The sequence below is a fragment of the Mercenaria mercenaria genome, chromosome 6 (assembly GCF_021730395.1).
Source record: "Mercenaria mercenaria strain notata chromosome 6, MADL_Memer_1, whole genome shotgun sequence".
Lineage (NCBI taxonomy): Eukaryota > Metazoa > Mollusca > Bivalvia > Venerida > Veneridae > Mercenaria > Mercenaria mercenaria.
In genome coordinates this window covers 18,594,828-18,613,369 of record NC_069366.1, presented here as the reverse complement: position 1 = coordinate 18,613,369, position 18,542 = coordinate 18,594,828, and the positions used below count along the sequence as shown (strand labels likewise).

The following is an 18,542-nucleotide window of genomic DNA, read 5'->3' as shown; positions in this document are numbered from 1 at the left end:
CAAAAGGGGCCATAAGTCTTGCAAAAAGCAAGATGGAGTTATGTTTCTTGCTATACAGGGTCAGCTTATGATGGTGAACAAGTATTCCAAGTTTCAGAGCAATAGCTTTGATAGTTTAGGAGAAAAGGTGACCTAAACATAAAACTTAACCAGGCAACGCCGACGCCGACGCCGACGCCGACAACCGCTCAAGTGATGACAATAACTCATCATTTTTTTTCAAAAAATCAGATGAGCTAAAAACAACTGTACAGTTTTTTGCTTATTGTGTAATTTATTTCTGATAATCATAATGAATAAATGTGCAGTATTCCTTCAACAAATACATCAATAAATATAGCACACATCAACATGCCATGTAATGTACAATATCATTAACGTCAGTTTGAGTTGCGATTCAACAGCTGATCAAACAGATTGTTGAAGTCTTCGTACTTTTATTGCTGTAATACCTAAGAAATACATGTATCTATATGCTTCTTCATTAATTCTGAAATTTCAAATGCTACTGATTTCTAGGAGAGCTGCATTCTGACAATATACACAGATCATTTTCTGGTAGAAACAAAACAGTAGTTTTTATCAATCTTTTTTATCAACTTTCGTTTGTAATGATTTTCTTTTATTTGTCAGACTTAACACTGAAACATAAAGTATATTAGTGTCAATAAACAAAGCTTTTTCTTCTAATATAAAATGTTCAATTGCAGCTAAATATATCAATAAGCACATTTTATTTTTACCCTGTATCAGCTCTAAATAGCAGAGTATTGAAAAACAGTGCTTCCATGCCAACATATTGGCAGTAATTTCTGTAAAATTTCAATTTCTATGAAAATATAAGGTATTATAACAATATTACAATATTTAACTGATAATTATAAATTTGCATCTTGATGATTTCTGGAATAATATTTGAAGGAGAAAAAGAAAGGATTGAATCCTATACATAATGAGTTCATTTATGTGTAATTCTAAATAATGAAGCATTTGAATTAATATAATGAGCCTCGCCATGAGAAAACCAACATAGTGCATTTGCATCCATGCAGTTTGGTCAGGATCCTCGCTCTTCGCTAACATTTTCTCTAATAGCAATAGGATTTGAAAGCAGATGCACAGGCTGGTCTGGATCCATGCTAGTCGCAAATGCACTATGTTGGTTTTCTCATGGTACAGCTCATATAACATTTTTGCTAATACAGATTTACACAAATATACAGCTAAATACCAACTTTTCAGTCATTATATATACATGTACATGTATATAATATGGACACAAAGTATACAGACCTTGACATGAACAAATCAAAATGTAGCATATAAACAAACTTACAACTGAATTAAACAACAGGACATACCCTTAAGTTAAATATATTATAGCATGCAAGCTGGGACTAGATATACAGGGTTCAAACCCGTCTAATAAAAAAAATAAGTCTGGTGCTTTACCAATATTCCACACATCTAGGTAAAGACACTAATATTCAATACAACGCAATCTGTCTTCCTTGTGGACGCATTGGTCGAGAGGGTTAACATGCTCTCAAACCAAGGTGAAGGCCCTGGGTTCAATTTCTAGCTACTCCAACTGTGATGTGTCCTTGGGCAAGGCACAATATCATAACCAAACTGTAAATTGGTTTCAAACTGTTCTTAAAATAAGGTTGCCTAAAAAGCTCTGCAGAGCTTCAGTTCATTGTTTCACAAAGCAACAATAAGTAAGATTTACCTTTTAATTCATTTATCGCATAAAAGTCAAGAGATAAAGCCGCCAATTAACCTTTACCCTGCTGAATTTCTAACATGAACTTGTCCATCATTCAATTTGGGCAAAACCATTTATTCTTCTAAAGCTAGTTCACTGAAAATTTATTGAATGAATAGCGACCAGTGCAGACCATGATCAGCCTACAAGGGTCGCAAAGGCAAAATCACTCGCCACCAGCAGGCTAAAGGTAGGCAATAGTAGTTTTTTCAAGCTTGATTGCATGTATAAATAATGGAAGTAAAACATGTACAACATTAACAAAAGATTTCTTAAAAATTTTCCACAAGTGACTTTGGATTAAAATACTAAAGAATCTATGTACACCATGATTTCCTGCGAGGGATAGAACTTTTGACAACTTTTTCATGTGCTATACTAACAGCACTTAACAAGGATAAATATTTTATATAAATAAAATTATTATACATGTATGATATATATATTTCATTTTATTATATGAGCCGCGCCATGGGAAAACCAACATAGTGGGTATGCGACCAGCATGGATCCAGACCAGCCTACACATCCGCGCAGTCTGGTCAGGATCCATGCTGTTCGCTAATAGTTTCTCCAATTCCAATAGGCTTTAAAAGCGAACAGCATGGAGCCTGACCAGACTGCGCGGATGCGCAGGCTGGTCTGGATCCATGCTGGTCGCAAACCCACTATGTTGGTTTTCTCATGGCGCGGCTCATATAACGAACATGGTCCACATGGTTCACATGATTTCATAGTAACTGTGCAGGTAAACTTATAAACAAGAACTTTAGTAAAACTTATGCCCATCCCCACTCCCTTCCCATATGATGCCTTGTCTGACACAAATGTCATTGCTCTAATTTTGCCTAAATGACCTCAAAAAGCAAAGACAATCCTCCTATGCATTTTGACAGCCTTCACCATGGGGCAGTATCTGAAAGCTTTCACCGTAAGGCAGTATCCGAGAGCCTTAACCATCGGACAGCATCTAAGAGCCAAAGTACATTTTTATGGCATAAGAGTCTTTCATTCTAGTTACGGCATCACATAATGTCACTAATCAATGATAAATTGTGTGAATCCACATGTACAAGTTGTGCCAAGTCAAGCTAAAGCACCTCTAAATTAAGTGGGGTCAAAATCACACACAAATTTGCTTGCAGCTAACTCACGGCATAATTATATTTGCAGCTTGTTGGTGGTAGGGATAGGGGATCCCTTTTTCTTGCTACAGCAGTCTCCCTATTTTTTTCCAAAGGGGAACAAATTTTCTCTAATTTCCATTACAGCAGAAAGAATAAGATAATCACTGCACACTCCTTATTACATGACATTACCTTGACAACATCTTACTAGGAAATTTAGTGGGATTTTATCTGCTTATGCAAAAATGATCAAAGTATGTTGGGAGTGGTGTGATGCTGCCTGGATACCATATCATCTCTGAAATTCTGAATCCTATAGCAACAATGAGTACATGGGCTCATTTCTTCTGTAGAAGAAGCTGTAGGTGGGAGTTAACTCTATTAGATTGAAGTTCAATCATGCCTGGGTGTGCGAATAAATGTAAGTATGTCTCGAGTATTTTATGTAATACGCCATGCATGGTAAGTCAATAGAATTTTGAGATCATAATATCATGTATAATTAAATAATTATCTAAAACATAAGACCTGATGTTTACAGATAACTTCCTGATTTCTATGAATTTTAAAATAATCAAATGTATGATCTTCAGTACAGTAAAAACAGAACAAGAGCACAGTTAGTGAGTGCCAACACTAGTTTGCAAGTGCTTAACATTTACTTACTCATTTACTGATGATAAAGAATATACAAAGTTTAAAAGCTATATCTTTCATGGTGTTACCTAAACAAAAAATTTAACTTAGAAATACACATTTTCTATACTGAAAATTCTCAACATGCAAGAAAGAGTTACAGTGTTTGACTCACTGATAATAATACGCATGTTCAACTAATGAAATTAAACAAGTGAACGAAGTTTCAAAGCTGTAGCTCTTAGTTTTCAAGAAAAAGCAAGCCTCAAATGAAGTGTTAAACAGCACCATCTATCAAATGCTGACAATACCTCATAGATTTTCTAATTGAGCCTTGCCATGAGAAAACCAACATAGTGGGTATGCGACCAGCAAGGATCCAGACCAGCCTGCGCATCCGCGCAGTCTGGTCAGGATCCATGCTGTTCGCTAACGGTTTCTCTAATTGTAATAGGCTTTGAAAGCGAACAGCATGGATCCTGACCAGACTGCGCGGATGCGCAGGCTGGTCTGGATCCTTGCTGGTCACATACCCACTATGTTGGTTTTCTCATGGCACGGCTCAAATATCAATGGAACAAACCAAGTAAAATATTACACCACAGGTATTTTTGAATGTACCAAGAGCTTAGCTGATATTTCAAAAATGTAACATATAATTATACGATAACTAAACTTTTACTACGTACAGATATAATACATCTGAACTTGACTAATCTTATATAATATTTTCCTTTAAATATATATACATATACATGTATATACACTCCAGATGCTTGAGAATTACACTACATCATAGCTGACATACTAGACCAATTATCTTTAAAGCCACATTCTGAAGTTGTAATGTTTATGACATACTCCCTTCACTTTTTCCTTTACTAGCCGGACAACTTAGTTCAAAATTTCAATGTTTTCATTTCATATTTAATGTTAGACCAAGCTTTCAATACAAGCTAATATCAATCCATTCCCCTGACAATCATGTATATATATGTTATAAGATAGGTTGTTACAAATAATTTATCAAGTTTTAACTTTGCATTAATTTAATAAATGAAAAGAGTTATAACAATTATCAAGGATTTCTATGCATTTTAGGGCTGGGACGACTTCAAAATTTTGAAACCGGTTAATCATTTGAATGTATGAAATTGAATTGAAATCGGTAATTGTCCGCCATATTGAAAATGCTGTTTTCTTTCCTTATAGCAGCTAACTTCATTAGGAACTTACTGACTTTATCGTTTGCAAGCAGTGTGATAATCAATAAGTCATATTTTGATGTATTTTAAATATATCACAACAGGCAAATCCGAGACTATTGACTATGTTCAATGTGTTTTAGTGTAAATATTCTGCGGGTCTATGTGCTGGTCAAAGAAATGTATAAAGATAAAGTATGATTCATGATGTTTATTGTTTGAGAGCGATTAGCGGTTATGCAAAATTGAAACCGGTTTCACATCCGATTAATCAAATAATCGTCCCAGTCCTAATGCATTTAAACAAATTGTTATAACACACTGTGACACCACTAATACAAGTATTTGCTGGGAACTTTTAAAGTCTGTAGATTTAATTATTTAATCAATCAAGGAACAAAAGACCCCAATGAAAAAATTAAAGTTCAAACTTATTCTATCTTTAAAATTTGAAACCTACAAGTTCATGTTCCATTGGAAAACAGATGTTATAAATAATTTCTCAGTACCTGCAAACAATGAATTTATACTCTGTGTCCTCTCAAATGCTTACAAAATATGTACACATGTTTAACACTGTCATACAAGAGGATCATGATGACCCTGAATCGCTCACCTGAGTAATAACAGTCACATGTTTCGAATAGCAAACTGATGCTAAAATATTAGAAAGTAGATCAGTAGGTCAAATTCATTGTCACTGAAAGTCAGCTTTAAGATCGGTATGCAAAACTGTACATGTCATCCAAATTTCAAGGCTATATCTTAAAAAAGAAGAAAGTAGGTCAGTAGGTCAAGGTCACAGTAAGGTGACCCGTAATCACTTGGGTACATCAGGTAAATATGATTAAACAGTCTAGGAAATCTGATCTGCTAATTTTTTAACTACTTTTTCCTACATAACTCGTGTAACAAGTGACCCCCAGGGCGGGGCCAATTTTTACCCCAGGGGCATAATTTGAATAATTCTGTTAGAGGTCTACTAGGCAATGCTACATACCAAATATCAAAAACCTAGGCCTTTTAGTTTCAGGCAAGAAGATTTTTTAAGTTTTCTCCTATATAAGTCTATGTAAAACTTGGGTGCCCCGGGGTGGGGCCTCTTTTCACCCCAGGGGCACAATTTGAACAATCTTCATAGAGGACCACAAGGCAAAGCTACATACAAAATATCAAAGGCCCAGGTCATGTAGTTTCAGACAAGAATTTTTCTTAAAGTTTTTCCTATTTAAGTCTATGCAAAACTTGGGTGGGGCCTCTTTTCATCCCAGGGGCAGTTTAGGACAAGAAGATTTTTAAAGATTTTCCTTTCGGTTGCCATTGCAACCAGAGTTCTGCATGGAATGAAATTCTTTTAACAACTTTGAAAGGGGTCCACCCAAGGATCATTCCTGTGAAGTTTGATGTAATTCTGCCCAGTGGTTTCAAGAAGAAGATTTTTGTAGAAAATGTTGATGGACAGACGACTGACACCGCACGGCGGACATTGACCAGTCAAAAAAGCTCACCATGAGCCTTTGGCTCAGGTGAGCTAAAAATATTTTGTTCATTGTTCAGTAGATGTCAGTGTTGGATTTTCTATCTTAAGATTACGACATGTACTTTGTACTGTTCATATAAAATGTTCAATATCTTAGATTATATCTATTTTATGTAATTTACATAAAATATGTTCTCTATCTTAGACGATAAGTACCTTATCCCATTTACATAGAATGTCCTATATCTCAGATGGTAAGTACTTTATCTCATTTACATAGAATGTCCTATATCTAAGATGATAAGTACCTTATCCCGTTTACAAAGAATGTCCTATATCTTAGATGATAAGTACTTATATCTCATTTACATAAAATGTTCTCTATCTTAGATGATAAGTTCTTCATCCCATTTAAATAGAATGTCCTATATCTTAGATTATATGTACTTTATCCTGTTCATATAGCTAGTCCATCTTTACTTTTGTATGAACAAGTCTGGGCTGATCAACAAACTCAGACCCATATCTGTATATAACTGCAAGTGACACAAAACTGGCTGTCCCCCAGAACAACACGTACAGTAACTGTTCACTCACATGCTCTGAAATAGAAAAAAAATCTTATCGGTTTAACATTTGAATCATTAAAATATTACTGAACATTAAAACAAATAAGTTTTTATTATTAAAACAAATGTTTTCAAGTATATAGACTTCAGCTGTACTGTTGGATAAACTGTCTTTTGTCTAGTGGATTTTTTTTCTTGTGGAATAGCCTATAATAACCTAATACATGTTGGTCAATAAGCTCAATAATTACAGGTATTTCCTGGTGACTGCCCCTTCTAGTGCGGCCCCTGTTTTCAACTTACAGTTGTTTGTATTTAATTTTGTCAGTTACAAGTCTGTCCTCCTTCATACTGTATTTGAACAAATGTATTTCTTTTTAAAAAAATGACAGCTGACTGATATTTCCAGTACTGCACCTACTATGCACAAAAAGCAAATAGGAATCTGGAGAACTCTCAGCTCAACTTGTAGTTGTTTTCAATGTTAATTAAGCTTCTGCTTACACTGTGACAGATGTAATTCAAGTAAGAACTTATATATATGAGCATTTTTATATGAGCTGCACCATGAGAAAACCAATATAGGGCGTTTGCTACCAGCATAGATCCAGTCAAGCCTGAGCATACGCGCAGTCTGGTCAGTATCCTTGCTGTTCACTTTCAGAGCCTATTGCAAACAGAGAAAACTTTGACATTGTGGATGCGGATGCACAGGCTGGTCTGGATCCATGCTGGTGGAAAATGCACTATGATGGTTTTCTCATGGTGCAGCTCATATTGTGTCTTAAGTGACAAACATGTTCTAAGTAAATTTTTAACAGAAAATCAGTTTAATTGCAGAAAGGAAAAAGATAGATAAACATACCATCTGGTATCAGAATACTGATGATAAGCATAGACATGGCAATCACAAATATCACAGGTATCTGAAATATATAGAAACATGGCAATTTGAAATATATAGAAACATGGCAATCAAAAATAACACAGGTATCTAAAACAGAATAATGGCATATCTGAAATATATAGAAACATGGCAACCTGAAATATATAGAAACATGGCAATCTGAAATATATAGAAACATGGCAATCAAAAATAATACAGGTATCTAAAACAGAATAATGGCATATCTGAAATATATAGAAACATGGCAACCTGAAATATATAGAAACATGGCAATCTGAAATATATAGAAACATGGCAATCTGAAATATACAGAGACATGGCAATCTGAAATATATAGAAACATAGCAATCTGAAATATACAGAAACATAGCAATCTGAAATATACAGAGACATGGCAATCTGAAATATATAGAAACATGGCAATCTGAAATATACAGAAACATGGCAATCTGAAATATACAGAGACATGGCAATCTGAAATACATAGAAACATGGCAATCTGAAATATATAGAAACATGGCAACCTGAAATATATAGAAACATGGCAATCTGAAATATACAGAGACATGGCAATCTGAAATATATAGAAACATGGCAACCTGAAATATATAGAAACATGGCAACCTGAAATATATAGAAACATGGCAATCTGAAATATACAGAAACACGGCAATCTGAAATATATAGAAACATCTTCAAGCTTCTGGGGATGGAGGAAGAACCCAGGGCCATAACTGCAGTAAAAATAGTCGCAGCAAAAGCTCCTTCCTTATTCAAGCTTATTCACCTATGAAAGTTTGATGCAAATCAGGCTAATAGTGTGTGAGGAGTTGGATACACAAGATTTTTCTCTATATTCCATATATTTGTAAAAAAAAATTGTCACAGCAAAAGTTCCTTCTTTTATCATCTGCATATCATACTTGTTCATTTGTGAAAGTTTGAGGCAATAAATTTTGGGGCATAAAAATGAACTGATAAGGTATCAACTTTGTCTACTCCTGTCTTTCTGTTACATAAAAAACTACAGAAGAATGTGAATTTTATAACTTAATTTGGAGAAAAAGATCTACAGTAACCAGAGTGACTGCAACCATTTTAACATGTATAGACCGACACCTCAGTAACACCAGCAATTTGCAAACTATCTGTACATTGTTGTTTTTTTGTTCTGTAAAACACTGAAGTGTCTGTATTGGATGAAATCATAGAATGAGGTGGCAAGAACTTTGAATTGATTAATTTAATTTCCATAAGATGCCTTAAAATAAAAACTTACAGCATAAAACTTCCAGTCTCTCTCAGTCTGAAATGGTGAAGGTTTTGTAATTCCTTCATTCTCCTCCACTTGGTAATTTCCCAGAAACAAGTCTATCGAATCTTGGCGAAATCCATCACTAAAATTGTTCTTGAAGTAACGTGTTAGAGAATTCCAACCATCCATCAATAACCCAAGCTTGGTTCTCTTACCAGTTCTAAAACAAATATAACCATACTCACATTATCAGTATCAGCTACCCGGTATGTATATATTAAAGATATGTAAACATGAATTTAAAAGAACTTTCTCCGGTGTCACAAAAGTATTATAAAATAATACTAAACTAAGAAACATAAATTATGTATATTAAAGGAAACATAAACATCATGTTGAAGAAATTATCTTTACAAATAAACAGGATGTAGTGGACAAGTTGTAAAAACTGGTAATTTCAGCTTGTGTATCTATTGTTTTCTTAGCTAGTATATGAAATACATAAATTGAAGCTTATAATTACAGGTCCAGTACCATGAGGTGAATATATGTACCTGGTAAAGTCTGTTTTCAAAGCTCCAGTCCCTGCATATTGCTTTGATATAGTATCTGCATTATCTGCCCATACTGAAAATTACAAAAATTAGCTTGGTTATTTAGTTCCGTTATCTTTTACCTGAAAAAAAAAGGCCAAGGGGCACATTTTTATTTCATATTTAAACCCTATAAGCACTTGGAAACAGACATTGTGAGCAGGGACCAACTGACTTAAACATGTAAATCTGTGCCACCTACAGGTCTAAAGTTCAACACAGGTTTGCTAAGCTTTTATTCAGTCAAAAACTGAGAAAAAAGCTTTGTAACTTTATATTTCAAATGTCACTTACTGAATGAGTTAAAACTATTACTTCCCCTACATAAAGACACTTACATTACACACTTGATATAATTAACATGCTTTTGTTATATAATTAATATACTTTCAATAATGAAAGGCCTGAGTATACTTACCATTGTTAAATATGTTTTTGAACTCACTAAATTCTTCTATTTTTGTTACACTGTCAGTAATTCCAAGAATCTACAAATGAAATATCAAACATTTAACTTAAACTAGTTTGGAAATATTCATAAAAGCAACTAAAACACTGATACTCTGAGGTCCCTACCAAAACAAAACTTAGTCTTATTGCCTATTACACTTGAATAAATTGTGTAATAAAAATATATTCTGTACAAGAAAGTTCATAATTATGAGTTAGAACATGTTGCGAGAAAAACCCATTAATAAGATGCCATCATATTTTTACGCTTTCTTGCAAACGTTGTATCACACATAAAAAAACAGGGAATAGTAATCCATGCAGATCTGATTTAACTTTTCAGACAACTTACAGCCTTAACTTACAGCTATCTCAAACCTACATGGTTTGCTTCTACTTAATATAGGGGCCTCTGTGGCTGAGTGGTTAAGCTCACTGATTTCAAATCACTTGCCCCTCATCGATGTGGGTTCGAGCCTCACTCAAAGTGTTGAATTCTTCATGTGAGGAAGCCATCCAGCTGGCTTACGTAAGGTCGGTGGTTCTACCCAGGAGCCCGCTCGAGATGAAATAATGCAAGGAGGGGCACCTGGGTCTTCCTCCACCATCAAAGCTGGACAGTCACCATATGATCTAAAATTGTGTCAGTGCGACTTTAACCAAAAACATAAAATAAAACAAATAAATCAACTGTACTTATATATGTTAAAATTCAAATTTCTGACAAAGCAAGTGCATGCATGATGAAATGGCTCAGTTAGCCACTAAAAAAACTTGCTAGTTAACATAGCCACAAATAAAAATCAAGAATAAATTTGCCAGCTTTAAGTTGTTAGAAAAGATAAATCTTCATGGAATACCATTCACCCATTTTTGATATTCTATACAATGCTTGCAAAAAGGCCGAACTAACATGACACCCATATTTGTTGATCTTCAAAAAATTACAATGCAGGTTATAAGTATCTCTACACTCACATGTAACTGTTCTTCGAGTGTAACTTTGGCAAACAATCCCTGAACAACATTGGTCCTGTCTAAACAATCCATGCAATTAGATCTGAACACACCTTCCTGCTGTTTGGAAACTGTCCCATCTGTCACCATAAAATATCTGAAAGATAATAAATTACTTTGGTAAAAAGTTCAAACCTAATTACCCTTCTTTGTACTGTCAAAGTGATTTCTTTTACAATTTTTTTCAACATAAAAATTGCATCAGTATAAACAAATAGGGTGAACAATTCCAAGCAGAATTTTTACTTGATTTCCCTTCCAGATTTACTAACATCCCCTTTCTGGTCCACTCACACCCACTTCCTAATTTACTCACAACCACTTCCTGGTTTACTCATATCTCTTTTCAGGTTCACTCATATCCCCTTCCAGGCTGACTCAAATCCCCTTTCATGCTTATTCACATCCCCTTCTAGATTGACTCACATCTCCCATGTTTACTAACACACTCTTCATAGTTTACTCATATCCTCTTTTTGGTATACCCACATACATTCACATGATGGAACGCAAGTGTAAGTCATTTAAAAATAAAACAGTCTGCCTCTGACACCGGTACCTGAAGCACAAAATGTCCTCATGACGCGATTTATGAAAACCTGTTTCCCGAACTGTTTACAGCACAACATGAAAATTTTACCTAAACTGTTTACAGCATGACATGAAAACCTTGCCTACAGTTTACAGCACAACATGAAAATTTTACCTAAACTGTTTACAGCATGACATGAAAACCTTGCCTACAGTTTACAGCACAACATGAAAATTTTACCTAAACTGTTTACAGCATGACATGAAAACCTTGCCTACAGTTTACAGCACAACATGAAAATTTTACCTAAACTGTTTACAGCATGACATGAAAACCTTGCCTACAGTTTACAGCACCACATGAAAATTTTACCTAAACTGTTTACAGCATGACATGAAAACCTTGCCTACAGTTTACAGCACAACATGAAAATTTTACCTAAACTGTTTACAGCATGACATGAAAACCTTGCCTACAGTTTACAGCACAACATGAAAACTTTACGCGAACTAGTTACAGCATGACATGAAAATGTGACCAAAACTATTTACAGCATAACATGAACATCTTACCCAAACTGTTTACGCAGAGGTTCCAGTCTACTGACTAGAACTGCCAGACGATCCCATCGCATCTTCCTGCATTCATGGTGGAAGTCAAAATACTCATACCTGTGTTATAATACAGAAGCTGACATTTCAATAAATGTATGATTAGTAAAGCCCTAACCATTATACTATTTGATATAGTATTCAATTCTCACCTGCAATGTACACACACTAGGTTTTACAAGACATAGTGTTAATAGAAATTTTTATATCAAAACATGGATGAAATGTCAATGTCTTGAAATTTGACACTCTAAGCAATATAGAATAATATTCTACAATCTTTCATGTACGGATACCTGTACAAGGGAGAAATATCAACATCTTTTATACATGAATGGCCTTAGCCCTTACCCTGCTAAATTTCTATGATCAACTTGTCCATATTTCAATTTGGACAGTACCATTAATTGTTTAAAGGGGTGTTTATCAAAAAGATACTGACTGAATGGCGAAAAGTGCAGATGTTGATCAGACTGCATGGATGTGCAGGCTGATCATGATCTACACTGGCCGCAAAGCCAGAATCAATTGTGTCCAGCATAATAAGGGTTAATGCATGTAAGTTCTAAGTATTCAAATATATTTCTATCAAATAATAACAGGATAATGATATTTCTGTTAACTTTAAGCAAAGTTCTAGCTGGAAAAAGGTTTTTTAACCTAGCTTAAAATGGTCATCAAAGAAACCATTAATTGAAGGGACAAGGATGGAAACCTGTCTCATACTGTAAAAGCAGAAATTTTCGCGAGGTTTAATTTTTGCTACATTCGCGAGACTCTACATCTCGCTAAAATTAATCCTCGCGTAAACATTTACCATAATTCAAATTAAAGTTGAATACCATTTTGACAATTTCTCAAATACTTAACCTCGCGAAGATACTCTAAATTTCAAATTCGCGAAATTTTGACCCAGCAAAAATATGTACTTTTACAGTAACCAATCAGCCTAACAGGTGAGTAAACTGTCAGTATCTATTGCATTTAGAAATGACATAAATGACGGCAGTTGTACTTGCTTACTTGACTCTAGTGTTCTTCACATCTGCGATGTACTGTTTCAACGCCTTCTCCAACTGACTTTCATAACCTTTGGAATTCACCTGTTTTAAAATTGACAAAAGGGTTATGATGGCCACAGATTGCTCACCTGAGTTTCACAGATTGATCAAACAATTCTGATAGAGGGTAATGCATTAAAAATATCTGTGAAATTATTTTGAAATTGGGCTACTGTTTTCTGAAAAGAAGATACTATATGAATATCATAGGATATTATATACTGTCTACATTATATAAACAAGAGCTGTCCGTAAGACAGCCAATGCTCGACTATTCAAATTCTTGTCCCAGAAGCAGGAATATTACCCTAAATGTTAAAATATCTATAGAGTTTCAATCCAGTATCTGCATTAGTTTTGGAGATAGTTGCATGCAAAACTTAAAGTTTTAAGTTCAAAAGGGGACATAATTTGGCTAAAATGGACTTGATGCTATCACCTAATTTTATAACCTAAAAGACACATGTTAAGTTTCAATTCAATATCTGCATTTGATTTAGAGATAATAAACTTGCATGCAAAACTTTAACCAGGATTTTCTAAGACCAACAGGGGGGCATGATTTGGCCAAAATAGATGTCAGACTTATGGGACTGGACCCAGTGAGGTTAGTAATTGACTTAGAGAAAACAAGTGAATGAAGTATTGCCATGCAATACAAAGTCCCCTACTGGAAGGCACCTAATTTTCTCTACTGCAGTATAACATAATGAACTGATATCTGTCAATGATGTATAAACAATATTGTACTATATATACAATATGTTATAACAAAACACTTGAATTAAAATTTATATATATAAAAACCTATAGTTGTTTTCATATTGATTTTTTTTGGCTGATTATAAAAATGTTATCATGTAAGTTATTTATAGTAACAACAAAGGGAAATTAATCTTTCAAAAAAAAAAAAAAAAAAAAAAAAAAAAAAAAAAAATCTATATAATATAAGTCCACAAGAAACTCTTTACCAGGTAGAGATAGGTCAAAATACACCTAAAAATTGGATGTAACATGCATGCTGTACCACAGAAAAGTGGTCTCGATTTTTCTCTATCGCCAGTAATAAAAAAGTTACAATAAAATCTATTTATAGTAACAACAAAGGGACGTAATTCTAAAAACAAGGGTGCCTCATGGTGGTGAACATTTGGTCCAAGTTACATCAAAATCCCTCCATGCATGAAGAAGAAATGTTCCGTACAAAGTCATTCTTGAATTTGACCTTTGACCTCTAAATATGACCTTGACCTTAGACCTAGGGACCTGGTTCTTGCGCATGACATGTTGTCTCATCCAGGGGAATATTTGTGCCAACTGATATCTAAATCCTGCTTTGCATGACAAAGTTATAGACCGGACAGGAAAATCCTCTTGACCTTTGATCTCAAAGTGTGACCTTGACCTTTAAGCTAGGGTACTGGGTGTTGTGCATGACACGTCGTCTCATCATGGGAAACATTTATGCCAAGTAATATTGTAATCCCTTGATGGATGACAGAGTTCTGGATCGGACAGGGAAAAAACCTTATTGACCTTTGACCCCCAATTGTGACCTTGACCTTTGAGCTAGGGGTCTGGGATTTGCGCATGACATGTCGTCTCATCATGGGGAACACTTGTGCTAAGTGATATTAAAATTCCTTAATGAATGTCAGAGTTATGGACCGGACACGAAACAGACCCTGTTCATGCTATGTTAACATCTGACTGCTAAGTGTGACCTTGACCTTTGAGCTAGGGGTTTGAAAGTTGTGCATGACACATCGTCTTATTATGAGGTACATTTGTGCCAAGTACATGGTTCATACAGGACTTGGCAAAAAAAATTCAAGGACTTTTCAAGGACTTTTCAAGGACTTTTTATGGATTTTCAAGGACTATTTTAATCGCTTTAAATCTTAAATTACAAAACCATTTAGGCTCTTCATAAGGCATTATGACAGAAGAAAAGTTACAGAACAGTTTTATTTTCCATAAGCTACAACAGCATATCTTAACCTTTATGAGATCTTCAATGGAATTACCTTTTATGAGCTATATTTGCCTGTATACATACTTAGTACATGTTTCTTATAAGTCTTTCAAGCTCTCAAGACTAGTTTTCAATTTGTCCTCAAGGGACTTCACTTCTTGTTTTCGCGTGTGATTTCAACGCACTTTCTCCCATAGTTCCGACATCAATGAGTTTATCACATACACTTATGCTTGTCTGACTTAAACTCCTTTAACCACGATGAATAATCATCCTGTGTAAGCCATTTATTGGCGAAACTACATTTATTTTTTGGGCCACTCATAATGACAATTTGTTGTCGTTGATAAGTCACGCTACAATGACCTTGCGCATAATATTTTAACGTTGTGAAAATCGCTATTCCGTATCTAACTTCCGTACCGAAACGGTGTTCAACTAGCGTTCCCTCCGTGGGTGTGCATGTATTTTTATTTTACACCGTTTTTTTCGCTCGTTTTGACTTATTTATTATTTATTTTTTGTATTTTTCCCCAACAATACGATTGCACCCCCGTTTTTAGCAAAATTTAAGGACTTTTCTACCTTTTTTTTCAAAATTCAAGTACTTTTTCAGGGGATTTTTGGAAGAAAAAAATCAAGGACTTTTCAAGGACTTAGGATCAAATTCAAGGACTTTCAAGGACCTGTGCGAACCATGAAGTAATATTAAAATCCCTTCATAGATGGGAGAGTTATGGACCGGACAGGAAAAAAGTCTTGTTGACCTTTGACCTCAAATTGTGACCTTGACCTTTAAGCTAGGTGTCTAGGTTTTGCACATGACACGTCGTCTTCTCATGGGGAACATTTGTGCCAAGTAATATTAAAATCTCTTCATGGATGGGAGAGTTATGGACCGGACAGGAAAAAAGCTTTGTTGACCTTTGACCTCCAACTGTGACCTTGACCTTTGAGCTAGGGGTCCGGGTTTTGCGCATGACACGTCGTCTCATCATGGGGAACATTTATGCCAAGTAATATTAAAATCCCTTCATGGATGGGAGAGTTATGGACCGGACAGGAAAAAAGCCCTGTTGACCTTTGACCTCCAATTGTGACCTTGACCTTTGAGCTAGGGGTCCGGGTTTTGCGCATGACACGTCGTCTCATCATGGGGAACATTTGTGCCAAGTAATATTAAAATCCCTTCATGGATGACAGAGTTATGGACCGGACACGAAATTGCGGACGGACGGACAGACGGACGGACGGACAGACGGAACGACGGAAAAGCGCATTCCTATAGTCCCCGAAACTGGTTTTCAACCAGTAGGGGACTAAAAAAGTAAGCTTCAAAGATATATGCCTTTAAATAATAGCCACATGTACTTGCATGCAAAACTTTAACCATGATTTTGTAAGTCCAAAAGGGGGCATAATTTGGCCAAAATGCATGTCAGACGTACTGTTCTTGATGCTATCACCTAGTTTTATGACCCCTGAGAAACATGTGAAGTTACAATACGTGCATTAGTTTTGGTGAAAGTAAGTTGCATGTAAAATTTTAACCAAGATTTTCTAAGTACAAAAGGGGGAACAATTTGGCCAAAATACATGCTGGAGTTTGGGGACCTGACCCATTGAGTTTTGAAATTGATTGTGAGCTCAGTGAGCTAAAAACATGCTATGGATGGATCAAATGAATAAAATTATGCAAAGAAGGTTTTTATTCTTCTATTTACCTCTTTTAAATCTGAAAACCTGAACATGTATTATTTTCCACTTGCTACTTACTTTATCATCAATTCAAATTTTACAAATTTGATATGTCTACATACAGGAAGGATTTTTTATGTTCTCTGTGGAGATATATATAAGAAAGATAAAATGAATCATATTTATTCACAGGAATGTACATGTATAGTGCATGCTTGTAACTTTATCACTGCTCAAGTGATGTACATTCCATCAGAAATTTCCAGGTTTTATTCTCAGACCAACAGTAAAAGACTCAATATTTGTGACATTAGGCATTGGTCATAAAATCAAACAGTAACACTCAACAGTCAATACATGCGATATCTTTAAAAAGAAGAAAAAGAACTTACTAAGTTGACAACAACTTGATCACCATACAGGAAAACCTGATCTTCAAAGTGTCTTGACATACCTTCAATCTGCAGTAGAATGTTAAATGTAAATTCTGAATATGTGTTGTTATACATCTGACAGACCCCTCTAAACGGAACAGGCTACATACCCCTCTATTCCCAAACAGGCTACATAAGATTCTATTCCTAAACAGGCTACAGATGCCATAGTTCCCAAACAGGCTACAGACCCCTCTATTCTCAAACCGGCTACAGATGCTTCTATTCCCAAACCGGCTACAGATGCTTCTATTCCCAAACAGGCTACAGATGTCACTGTTCCCAAATAGGCTACAGACCCCTCTATTCCCAAACAGGCTACAGATGCTTCTATTCCCAAACAGACTACAGATGTCACTGTTCCCAAACAGGCTACAGACCCCTCTATTCCCAAACAGGCTAAACACCCCTCAAGACCAAACAGGCTACAGACTTTTCTTAACCGTATACGCTACAGACCTCTCTAAACCAAACAGGCCACAGACGCCTCTTAACCTTATACGCTACAGACCTCTCTAAACCGAACAGGCTACAGACCCCTTTTAACCTTACTGGCTTAAGGCCCCTCTTGAACAAACAGGCTAAAGACCTTTCTAAACCTTTTAGAATACAGTCTTCTGTAAACCAAACATGCTTCAGACCTCTCTAAACCTTATAGGCTAAAGATTAAAGTGTATGTTGTAGTGGGACTTCATCAAGCAACTGTTGACAGCCCTTAAAATTCAGAGCTTCTGTTTTAGAACAGTTTCTGGAGTATTAGATATTTCAACATTAAATCATGTTACATTGTATTAACTGAAAGGCTTACTTACATGAATAAGAGTCTGAAAGCTTATTATTTGTAATAAAAGCATTTGGATTAAAACTATAGAACAGAATGTAATACTGATAAGTCAACAGTGAGTACAATGAGCACAACCTGGGATACAGTTAGTCAATTGTTTTCTGACTGCAAATCTGTGAAAGGCAATTGATATTAACTAGCAGGAGTTTTAAAGTTTCAAACAAATGTGCCATACTTTATATGAGAACAGAGACAAATTTCACATACAAGCTAACATTTGCCTAGTACCTTTACATACTGTAACTGAAGTTACAGAAATTTAACACAATTCAATATGTAACACATACATGGTTGGTGGTTCTGAGTTGAGGTAATGGCATATACTTTAAACATGGTCTCTGTGTCCAGTGCAATGGTATTGATCCCCTTGTCTGAAACAA

At 35.2% G+C, this 18,542-nt stretch overlaps 1 protein-coding gene across 1 annotated transcript in view; it reads right to left on the bottom strand.

The window, feature by feature from the left end:
• Positions 1 to 251: 251 nt before the first annotated feature.
• Positions 252 to 18,542, bottom strand: part of LOC123549508 (phosphatidylinositol-3-phosphatase SAC1-like) — a 42,432-nt gene continuing 24,141 nt past the window's right edge. The window contains exons 8-17 of the mRNA XM_053545277.1: positions 18,450 to 18,533; positions 17,277 to 17,345; positions 13,174 to 13,253; positions 12,112 to 12,210; positions 10,969 to 11,104; positions 9,959 to 10,028; positions 9,502 to 9,574; positions 8,972 to 9,167; positions 7,651 to 7,711; positions 252 to 6,818 (exon numbers count right to left, since the gene is read on the bottom strand). Of these exons, the coding sequence (XP_053401252.1) occupies positions 6,682 to 6,818; positions 7,651 to 7,711; positions 8,972 to 9,167; positions 9,502 to 9,574; positions 9,959 to 10,028; positions 10,969 to 11,104; positions 12,112 to 12,210; positions 13,174 to 13,253; positions 17,277 to 17,345; positions 18,450 to 18,533 (1,005 nt within the window). The 3' untranslated portion in view covers positions 252 to 6,681. The remainder of the gene's footprint in view (positions 6,819 to 7,650; positions 7,712 to 8,971; positions 9,168 to 9,501; positions 9,575 to 9,958; positions 10,029 to 10,968; positions 11,105 to 12,111; positions 12,211 to 13,173; positions 13,254 to 17,276; positions 17,346 to 18,449; positions 18,534 to 18,542) is intronic.